Here is a 12,330-nt window from a genome sequence, read left to right as displayed (position 1 = left end):
ATTTATGGGAATGAACCATCACAGATTGTTTGAATCATTGAGAGACTTGTATCTCTATTTTTTTTTTGTCTGTTGTCTAATTATTGTGCAAAGTTTTATGTCTTGTATATGTTTACTGAAAACTGATCTCTAACTTTACAGGGAAAATGAAAAATTAACATTGAGATGATGCACACATGAGAGATGATCTAAATTAAAAAGATAATTATAATTTGTAAATAACTTACATGATGAGGAGATCATGAGGCCGAGTCACTTAAAACCATTCTTGCTTACTAGTTCATGGTTATAAAATTGCCCCACATGTGTCTTGATGATGCGTGTTTTACCCCAATATCGATTTAGTTGATGCACCTCCTTGACATTCGTTATATCTAGGAGGACCCGAAAATTGATGTCATCATTGACTGAACAAGGGACTTAGAACATGGTGAAGCTTGCAAACCATTTCACATACAACTATTCACTGAGGTTGATGGTAATGGTGCAGTGAACAACAAGTTGTGTAGACTTCCAAGAAAAATGGTCAATGTCCTAAGATATTCGTGTTACACGGTCTAAGACTTCCAACTCTTTTTGAGAACTTGAATTTAGCGTCTTACATATAAAAAATTAACATAGATTTGTAAATCGTGAATAGAATAAGTTACTATTAAATAGATAAAAGAAATTAAAATACTGTCATGTCTTTCTTCATCTTCTATTACAAGAGAGTTTAATATATAAAGAGTTCAATTTTATTTAAGATAATACTCTTTTAACTTAAAGACGACATAGAAGTTTTAGTTTCTCGTTCAACCTAAAAGCATTGAAAACAAGTTAAGCAGGGCCAAATGCTGATGAAATAGTGGACTTTACCTATCATGGGCACTCCTACACAAGGGGATTGTTCCCAACTAAAGACGGGTTGAAACATAACTCAAACTATCTGCCAGTACCCCTTTTGATCGCGGTAGACATATGATATCCTAATTAACTAAGTTCTCTGGAGAAACCCATATCAACATTCTGTTGATCTTCTCGATGGCTTCTAGGTTACGTCGTGAGAGAGAAGCAGTTTGCATCGAGTAACTAACACCGGTTACAAAAATACTTATTTTCTTGTAATATCATAAAGTGTAAAAAATTGACAATGTAACATTTTTTAAAAGTAATTATTTGTGATATATATCTCAATTACTATAATATATTGTTTACTATGAACCACCCAATCATCAATAGTTAGCAAAAACAATTGATAACATTCTAGTATCAATCAATCAAAATGTTCAGCTACACATTCCAACTAATCTAAAAAAAATGTTAATATTTCAAATTTCAACATTAGTCAATCTCAAAATCATAAACTTAATACAAACTAATTAATCATTTCCCTTCTTTCTAAACTTGGAAGTTGAAAATCACCAATGCCAAAGCTCCTATGGGAATTTGGACTTTGGAATATCCATTATCGAGATAAAGAAGAAAAAAAAATCATTTAAAGAACATCCCCATTAAGACAAAAAAAAATGACATTTCTCTAAATACAATGAAGTGAAACATTTATCAACATAAACAATTATAATTTATTGATTAATGTTTATCAATTTTTATTATAATTTTAAGTATTAAGTTTTAAAGGACCAAATGTTATGATGGTCCATAAGAATAGGTAATTTTAGATCAGAGAAAGTACAATAAAACTGACAAAATAGTATTCCATTATCAAGTCAATTGTTTTTGACTTAAAATGTTCATATTAATTTCAAGACATGTTGATTGTGTCACCTTACAAATTATATAATACATATATATATATATATATTATATTTAAGGAGGGTTAAATATAATATCTAAAAAAAATAATTTATTTGATTAAAAGTAAAATAAAAGAGTTATATAGAGGTTAAAAAACTCATCAAACTAACTCAAATGATAATTTTATTTTATTTTTAATCTAAAAAGTTAAATATCTCAAATTCAGTTCATATTGAATATCAAAATAAATTGCACATGTCAAAACAAAACAAAGAACCCCGGCAAAATTAGACATCTCAACAATGGTCATCATTTGGAAGGGTTCAATCACTTTCTAATACAATTCTTATATATATATATATTAACATTTTAAAATTATTTTTAATATAAATAATTTAATAAATTAAAATATTTATATAATTATAAAAGTCAAATCCAACATATTTGAAAATGAAAAATTATTATTAATTATGAGAAAAAGAACATATAAATAGTTATTTAATTAATGATGTTATTTTTTTTTATCATAATAATAATTTATAAATATAAAAAATTTGTTGTATTTGTATAATTATATGAGTTAAATATTAACACAAGCAAAATATATAATGTAATAAAAAATTGTTTTTATTTAAAAAATAAATATGTTAATATTTTTACAAAAACCATTGGGTGCATGGTAAAACATGTAGATGCTCAAAAACCTTATATCTCATTTTTTTTTCAATCATCAAATCAATTAATTTACTAATTAAAATACTTTTATAAATTTTAAATATAAAAAGACAATAGTTCAGCATATCAAAAATTCAAATAACTATTTTTTTACCATTTTTTTTTAATAAAACGTCATAAAAACCCATTGAATAAACATCAAACAAGCTTTAGTAGCCATTTTTCTATGTACAACTATTGATCAAATTGAAGGAAAAAAACTCACATTCAAATTCAAATCAATTGGACATATTTCATCCAAAACCAATTGGAATTGAAATTGAGATTTGCAATTTTATGGCTCTCTTCGAAAAGGCCACCGCCCATTCATAGTTTAAGCAAAATTGTCTGATAAATGGGAAATTAAGGCAAATGTTATTAGTTGGCTTAAGCTTAGTGGGGGTTAACCTTTTTGAATTCAGGATCATTGTACCTTAAAAGTTAAACACGACACCATTAATTAATTAATTAATTAATTAATTGTTCATTAAATTAATCCCCATACCCTTTCTTTTCTAGACAACCCAACGTTTACTTCCATGTTAAAAAGATAAGGCCTTGTTTGTTTGTTATATATAATTTTGTACTTTACTTCCATCCTTAACAATAAATTATATTATAATATTCTATTTGAGCTCATTTGATATGGGTTTTTATTAGAATTGTTTTTGAATTTTACCAAATTTTATAAAATTCTTTATTTATCTAATCGTCTAACTATCTAATTATTTATTTTATCAATTAAAATATTAAATGTCTCTATTTTATTTTTATTAAATTTAAATATAAAAATTTGTATTAATTAAACCCATTAAAAAGCCAACTAATTTTTGTTTATCAATCAAGATTTGTTATTGATAAAACCCTTAAATAAACAAGATCAAACAAGCTTTTCACTAACTAGTTGTTTCATTATTCGATCATGACTATCATGCTAGTTCTCCTTTATTCAATTTTTTTTCCTGATAAATTTAAGGAATTATTTGTACATTTGGATAAACTTCAATGACCTTTTTTCTGATTGTATCCTAAATTTAACGGTTACATTTTGTAAGCAGCCTTCCCTAGTTGAATGTTGAAAATAAAGTAATTCTGGAGCAGGATTTAAGTTCATTGGAACTTGATTTAAAGCTTAGAAGAATGAGATTTTGACTAAGTAATTAGGTATTTAAATAACATTCTTTAGTTTGAGTTATTGAGTAAAATGATTTAAAGAATGTTAATTAATATATTTTATTTTATTTAAAAAAATATATTTTAATTAATAAAATGATTAATTTGATACGAAATGATACACAAAATGATCCCGGATTATTTAAATAATCCTTATTAAACAAGATGTCTGATTTTTATTAACGAATAAAACAAATTTATAATAAAATAAGATCAAATTGTTATTTGAAACGTTTTTATCAAATAACTTAAAAAATAAGACTTAAACATAATTATATCATACGGCAACTATCACAATTTTAGTTATTTAAAGTTTTAAAAACAAATGAGTGCCGTCTTCTTACTTTTAATATAATATTTTTTTTCTGAATAAATTTACCATATTTGTAAAAACAAAATAACAATTTTATTTAAAATTATTTTCACACAGTTACATATTTTTTAAACTATTCAAATCGCATCGAAAATTTTGAACGTGTTATACACGAATTTTTTTAAAATATAAGTACGTCCAAATTGGTAGACCGTACACAAAATTATGTCGTAATAAAGTTATTCGAAAAATAAATAAAATATCTATCTCTACTAAAATTTTCTAAAATATTTCCTTAGATTACACATTTTTTTAGTCATCAAACTAATTTCGACAAATTAAAATATTTAAATATTAAAAATAATACCCAACATTTAAAAATACGTCCAAAACATTTTTAAACATCATTTTATTTTAAAACGTGACAAACTAACTTAGATAAATAAAAATAATATGTTAAAATAATATCATAAACATTTTGTCAAATTGAAAAAAAGCCTTAAATGGTTATACGATTTTAATATATAATAATATGTTGAGCAGAAAGATGATCACAAACATACCAAAAGTTATTAAATATATATGTATTTGGAATTAATTATAGGATGATATACCTACATGTGGTGTAGGGACATAGAAGCATGCATTATAACAAGTCGATTTCATTGTAGACAAAATTCCTAATTCCCTTCGAATGTGTATTTTCACACCCCCACAAGTGGCCATACCTAATTATGAAGTTCATTTGATGCCAATCTACCTAGTACATATTGCTAGCTAGCTGTTTCAAATGACCCTAAAACACATTTTTCTGTCAGTATAATCGCGTTTCTCTTTCGACCATATCGTATGTAGTTTGATGAAGTGATAATGACATTGACATACATGTTTGGCCTCATGGCCCCCATTGTATAATTAAAAGAGATCACTTCGGTTTCAAGGTCCTCACTAAATTTTCCGATCTCCTCTTTTCAGTTATGTATAATTTTGATTAAAGTTTGTCGGTGTTGATTTAAGAACTCGATTTTGAGAATTTGTTACAAATTTTGCGACACTTTAAGAATTACAACATAATGACCGGTTGCAACAACATATTTTAAACCATTAACCTTCTTTTTAATACCAAAATGTAAATATAAAATTTATTATGGCTGGCACCCCTTAACGTTGTTGGAAGGATGTCTTTGATCGACAACTCCACAATTGTCCTTTGCCATGGAGAATGAATGATGGATTTTATTTTATTTAGAAAAGTAATTATATATATATATTTTTTATTTTTTTTTTCACAATTAACCTTTGATATTTTAAACAATAAATATATATATATATATATATATATATATATATATATATATATATATATATATATATATATATATAATAAGATGCTTAATTTTGAAAGTGTCCGAATTATCGAGTCGAGAACTGTGGTTAATTTGGATATATATGTGAGAGTAAATGGATATTTGAGTCGGATTTTAGGTTGACCCACCTATAAACTTAAAACGGTTAAAAATAAAATAAAAAATATTATAGGTATGTTTCGAATCGCAACCTAACAAAACAACTACAACTCTTTAACCAACTAGGCTAATAACACTTTATATTTTAAATTCAACACCAAATTGATAAACGCGGGACGTAACAATATAATTTTATGCATCGTACATAAATCTTCCTAGTTATTCTAATGAATACATATTTTCACTTAAAAAGAGATTCAATAACAAGACTAAAAAAGTTAAAAAAAAATACCAATTTTATTTTATTAACTAATTTAAAATCAATATAAATCAAAGTATATATTTTCTTAGAAAATTTGATACCATTTCATTAATTCATTTCTTTTGTAAAAATTACAGAAAATTAATAAAATCAATTATATACAAATTATATACTGTTATCATAATTGATTAAAAAAACATACTTAATCATCAAAACAAATTGTCCCAAGGCTATAAGTGTAAACAAAAAACATTTACTTCAATTTAAAAAAAAAAAAACCATACTTACGCACTTACTTAACCTTTCACACAACACCCAAACAACATTTACTTCCTTTTTTTTCATTCAAGATTTATATGTTAAAACATATAAATCACTTGAATGAAAAAAAAAAGTATCCACATAAGGTACAATTGACAATAATTTTCGATCGCGACAAATATAAATATAATTTATTTTGCCGAAAAGAAGGTTAAAAGAGACGAGTTTACATTCCTCCGACGATACTGTGCAGTCAACGAATAACTCATCCTCGTTCATGCACTTCCATTGCGCTAAAAGCCCCCAGCCATAATAAAACAATCCAGAAGGATCAATAAAATTGAAACCATCTTCGACAAAAGTGTATTGCTTTGTCCACGACTCCTTGACACCATATTCAGTCATTATCCACATATCCTGACAAAAGTCTCTATCACTATCACGATTTTCTGCAATCAAGGCTAGAGATCTCCCAAGAACAAATAGGTCATCTAAACACAAATGTTTAAAGTCCTGAAATGTAAATTCTGAAGGAAGTGGAAGGAGTCCAAACTTTTCTAATCTTGCATCTAATGTGACAACAGAATCGCCATCAACATACACGTAAAAAATTCCATTGAATAACAAGCACTTATCACAAAAGTATTGTTTTGGCCTGTTGAGAATTGTCTTGATTTCACTCCATCTACCCTCAGCAGAATCATATTTCTCAATCACATAAGTATTGCATTCAAAACCATGATTTAGATTAACAACTCCGAAAACTTTGTAATGTTTTATTGTTCCGGGCTGCTGATTGGACTCGAACCACATACCCAAAATAACATAATCATCATCATCTAGGTACGGATTCGATCGAAGGAAAGGTAACCTTTGAGATTCTCTAGTGTAAGGGTTATACAAAACGACACCAACGTAAGTTCCCAGACATATAATGCCATCATAAACATTTGCGAAGCTAATATGATCATCGCTAATTCCATCCTGGGTGGATAACAACTCCAATGATGACTTCAATGATGGTGAAGTGAGGATGTCAAAATTTTCCACTTTGTCAACTGTTGTGATTAGCTCATTGCCCATTTTCTTTAGGGTAAGAAACGATAGTAAGACATGAGCAGGGTCATCATATGAGTCATACTCTGAAGCATTTTCAACGTATTCAAGGACAATGAAAGAGGAAACACCATCCTTTGCTAATCTCTCTTGTCCACATGACTGGTGTTTATAATAGAATGAAAAGAAATCAGAACTTCGTAGCATAAAGTTCCATTTCTTGCAGACTGATCTCGATAGCAGAACATATTTGATTGGCAACCTCGATAGGATATTGCTAAGCAAATCTTCAGGAAATAAAGAAATGTCTGCCATTTGAAACCTAAACCAATCAAGAAGCAAACTTGAGTTAAAAGTAAAGTCATAATCATCTTCATCAAATCTAAAGTTAAACATAAAAGCATCTGCTGTTGCCTATATCTCATTCATTTTCTTCAGTAAATGTATTTTTCTCTTCTATTATCTGAATTAAGATCAACTAACAATTCATCTATAACCAACCATACACAAATCAATCAAGAATTAAGGTATGAATATTAAGAATAAGATGCATACCAATCTGGAGTCTTGATAAAGAATCAAAGACAGATATAATATATATTAGTTTAAGAAGTATCACTATAGAAATTCAAGCAAATCAGAAATAAAAGTAAATTAGTTTGAAACCTTGGATCATTCATATAGATAGATAGATAGATTAAGGAACATCATGATTTTAGTTTATTAACAGATTGGGGGAATGATTCTTCAAAACAAAAACTAAGTTTGACAGAATTCAGATCCCCTATGAAAGAAATCAGTTCAAATGTGGCGATCATAAACACAATCATAATTGTAAAATTGAAAACGCGTAATGGGTTCAGGGTTTACACTCCAGATAATAATCCGAATCAAAAGAAAGAGATGCTGTACAGGAAGGAAGTGATGAGAGTAATGGCCAAGCGGCCAGGATGATGATGAGAGAGAAAACTTGATTATTCTTACAGATTATTTTATATTTTTATAAGGATGTAGACACTAAAAAGGGAAATTCGAGTAAAGGGTTATTTCCAAACTTTACCATGACATAAATCATTTTTTTAAATTTAACTTTTTGCCTGGAAAAATAATATTTTGCCTTTAAATTAAAAAAAATAAAAAAAATTCAGTTTCTTCCCTCTCTCTCCTCTTCTCTTTTCATATTTCCAAACGCTCCCTTTTCAAACCGCCTCTTCATCTTCCCACAAAACCCCTCTCCCCCGACGACGATCCAAGCCCCGATGACTATACGGCCCCCGACGATGATCCAAGCCCCCGACGACGGAAAAAAACAGGCAAATATGTGAGTTTTTCCCGTTTTCTGTCGTTTACCTTCCATGCATTTTGAATCGTTTAAGTTTAGGAAGAATGAATTAGAGTTTTAGTGTTTAGAGTTTAGGTTTATGTTTAGGTTTATGGACTGACTGAATCGTTTTGGGTTTAAAATGCATCTGTCGAAGGCGTTGCAGGCGAATGCGCATTCGTCTGCGACAGATGCGCATTCGCCTGCAACGCTTTCGACAGATTAATTTTAAACCCAAAACGATTCAGTCAAAGTCATATCTCAATCACTAAACTTAGAACAAGTCTATATCTCTTACCTGAGACTAATATAGAATCAATTGAAAATAAAAATATGAAATTTACTAGTGAAGTGAAGATATTGCAAGTTGAACTTCATCTCTTGTTGGAACAGAAGCAAGAATTGAATCATCAAAATACCCACGTGCTCTTTCGTCTTCAATTCCATCAATATACTCCCAATCGAAGTCATCACTGTAAGTCGGAGAAGCAGGCCAGTTGGGTAAGGTGAAGTAGCAGAAATCGGGATAGTGAAGAAAGTAAGAGATGAAGAAGAACTGGGTGAGGTAAAAGAAAGGATGTTTGAAGCGGTGGTGGGTCTGTAAGTGGGTCTGTTAGCAGAAGTATTGGCTGGGCTCGGATAGTCGTCGGGGCTTGGATCGTCGTCGGGGAGAGGAGAAGAAGAAGAAGAGTGGGGTTTGGGGGAGAGTGAGGCTTGGCCGTTTAGGAAATATGAAAAGAGGAGAGGGAAAAGAAGCTAAAATTTTTTTATTTTTTTAATTTGAAGGCAAAAGAGTCTTTTTCTATGGACAAAAAGTTATATTTAAAAATATTATTTGACCTATGTTAAATTTGGACGAGGGTTATTTCGTCAAATTTCCCCACTAAAAATAGTAGCTAATGTTAAAATAATTAAATTATGAGCTATTCAAATAAAATATTAATAAAAATAGACAAATTAATTAAACCAAATCAAATAAATTAATTAAGATTTTTTTTTCTCTCCTATATTTGTCGCATACTTACTTAATAGTATTCCTGGCCTTATTTTTCAATTACTTTTAGTTACTCTATCATTTCTCTTAATCAAATGCCCACAGGTAATGGACCAATTTATTTAATTAATTAAATTCATATAGACGAAGTTCCAAGTCCAAGCCATGTCCAGGCCAAACCCAAGCTCAAGCCCAAACCCAAGCTCAAGCCCAAGCCCAAGTCACAAAACACGAAAGAAAAAAAGTCTGAACTCCCTGTCATTATTTTTTTTTTAAAGTCCATTCAATAAATGATCAAAAAGAATCCATAGATTGAAATTTTTTGAGATGACAACCGGACTCTGTTGGATACTGACCCATTCTTGACCCGACGGATATCCAGACTGGAATATTTTGTTTCGTTTCGTGAAAGATTTAGTACAATTTTAACTTTTATAGTTTTATTTAATTATATATATCTTCTGTCTTTTAAAGAAAATTGAGATGTAAATGAAAAAAAATTAGTTTGAGATTGGTTATTGTTTGAATAGGCTGGTTATTTTGTTCCAATAATGAGAATGAAGATAGCAATTGTGATCAAAATTATATATAATTGAGCAGTGATAAAAATTGTTGCACATTTATTTATAACCCAGCTAACCAAATGGGATAAACTATTTTTTGCCCTAGAAAAAAACAAAAACACAAAAATACAAAATAAATCTACAAGAATACAACACCTGAAAATAAAAATAAGTTGAATTGTTCGGATATGTTATAATAAGAAATAAAAATATTGAAATAAAGAGTTAAAATCATATAAATCATATAAATCACTTGAATGAAAAAAAGGACTCCATATAAGGTACAATCGACAATATCTTCTGATCGCGACGAATATTAATTTCAGTTAATTTGCCCGAAGGTTGAGGGAGATGAGTTTACTATCCCACTCCAAAAATATTTCAATGAATAACTCATCCTCATCCATGCACTTCCATTGCGTTAATACCCTCCATCCAAAAAACAACGATCTATAATCATCATACAAGTCGGGTAACTTGAAATCCTCTTCGAGAAAAGTGTATTGCTTTGTCCACGACTCTTTGACCCCATATTCAGTCATTATCCATATATCCTTATAAAAATCTCTATCACGATTTGCAAACAGGGCTACAGATCTCCCAAGAACAAATAAGTCCTTTAGACAGAAAAATTGAAAATCCCGAGCCGTAAATTCTGAAGGAAGTGGAAGGAGTCCAAACTTTTCTAATCTTGCATCCAACGTGACCACAGAATCGCCATCATCGTACAAGTGAAAAAATCCATTGAATAACAAGCACTTGTCAAAATTGTATTGATATTGCCTTTCGCGAATTGTCTTGATTTCACTCCAACAACCCTCAGCGAAATCATATTTCTCAATCACATACGTATGCACAAAATTTTAAATTAATTCTATAAATTCTATTAATACTCATCCTCATCCATTAATACCCTCTATCCAAAATAACGCGAATTAAAATGATCATACAAGTCAGGTAACTTGAAATCCTCTTCGAAAAGAGTGTATTGTTTTTGTCCACGACTCTTTGAGACCATATTCAGTCATCATCCATATATCCTTGGATTGTTCGGATCAATTAATAAGAAATAAAAATATTGAAATAAAGAGTTAAAATCATATAAATCACTTGAATGGAAAAAATGACTCCATATAAGTACAATTGATAGTTAATTTGCCCAAAGGAAGGTTAAGAGAAGGACAATTGACAGTTAATTTGCCCAAAGAAAGGTTGAGAGATGAGTTTACTATCTCACTCCGAAAATATATGAATGAATAACGCATCCTCATCCATACACTTCCATTGCATTAATACCTTACATTGCATTAATACCCTCCATCCAAAATAACGCGAATTAAAATGATCATACAAGTCAGGTAACTTGAAATCCTCTTCGAAAAGAGTATTGTTTTGTTCACGACTCTTTGAGACCATATTCAGTCATCATCCATATATCCTTATAAAATTTTCTATCACGATTTTCTACAAACAGGGCTACAGATCTCCCAAGAACAAATAAGCACTTAACTTCCATTTACAAAAAAAAACATACTTAAGCACATAACCTTTCACACAGTGACTTAAACATCCAAACAACATCTACTTATTTTTTTTTTTCATTCAAGATTTATATGTTTTAACATATAAATCACTTGAATGAAAAAAAAGACTCGACATAAGGTACAATTGACAATAAATTCCGATCGCGACAAATATAAATATCATTTATTTCACCCGAAAAAAGGTTAAAAGAGACGACTACAGATTCCTCCCGTGATACTTGGCAGTTAACGAATAACTCATCTTCGTCCATGCACTTCCATTGCGCTAAAAGCCCCCCCAGCCATAAAAACACGTTCCAGAAGGATCAAAAAAATTGAAACCATCTTCGAGAAAAGTGTATTGCTTTGTCCAAGACTCCTTGACACCATATTCAGTCATTATCCATATATCCTGACAAAAGTTTCTATCACTATCACGATTTTCTGCAATCAGGGCTAGAGATCTCCCAAGAACAAATAGGTCATCTAAACACAAATGTTTAAAGTCCTGAAATGTAAATTCTGAAATGTAAATTCTGAAGGAAGTGGAAGGAGTCCAAACTTTTCTAATCTTGCATCCAACGTGACCACAGAATCGCCATCATCGTACAAGTGAAACAATCCATTGAATAACAAGCACTTTTCACGAAAGTATTGTTTTGGCCTGTTGCGAATTGTCTTGATTTCACTCCAACTACCCTCAGCAGAATCATATTTCTCAATCACATAAGTATTGCATCCAAAACCATGATTTAGATTAACAAGTCCGAAAACTTTGTAATGATTTATGGTTCCTGGCTGGTGCTGATTGGACTCGAACCACATACCCAAAATAATATGATCAACATTATCTAGGTATGGAGTAGATCCTACTGGAAAAGGTAAGCTTTGAGATTCTCTAGTGTAAGGGTTATACAAAACGACACCAACATAAGTTCCCAGACATA

At 29.8% G+C, this 12,330-nt stretch overlaps 1 protein-coding gene across 1 annotated transcript; it reads right to left on the bottom strand.

The window, feature by feature from the left end:
* Positions 1 to 5,961: 5,961 nt before the first annotated feature.
* LOC124911660 (F-box/kelch-repeat protein At3g06240-like) lies at positions 5,962 to 7,297 on the bottom strand. The gene is made up of 2 exons (XM_047452169.1): positions 6,157 to 7,297; positions 5,962 to 5,966 (listed from the first exon to the last, which is right to left on the bottom strand). The coding sequence occupies exons 1-2, from the start codon at positions 7,295 to 7,297 to the stop codon at positions 5,962 to 5,964; spliced, it is 1,146 nt and encodes a 381-aa protein (XP_047308125.1).
* Between the last annotated feature and the right edge of the window lie 5,033 nt (positions 7,298 to 12,330).

This window comes from Impatiens glandulifera, chromosome 8 (genome assembly GCF_907164915.1).
Source record: "Impatiens glandulifera chromosome 8, dImpGla2.1, whole genome shotgun sequence".
Taxonomy (NCBI): domain Eukaryota; kingdom Viridiplantae; phylum Streptophyta; class Magnoliopsida; order Ericales; family Balsaminaceae; genus Impatiens; species Impatiens glandulifera.
This window is presented reverse-complemented; position numbering and strand designations above follow the sequence as displayed.

Excerpts from the sequence above, each read along its gene's own strand:
- LOC124911660 (XM_047452169.1), bottom strand. The coding sequence starts at position 7,297 with ATGGCAGACATTTCTTTATTTCCTGAAGATTTGCTTAGCAATATCCTA.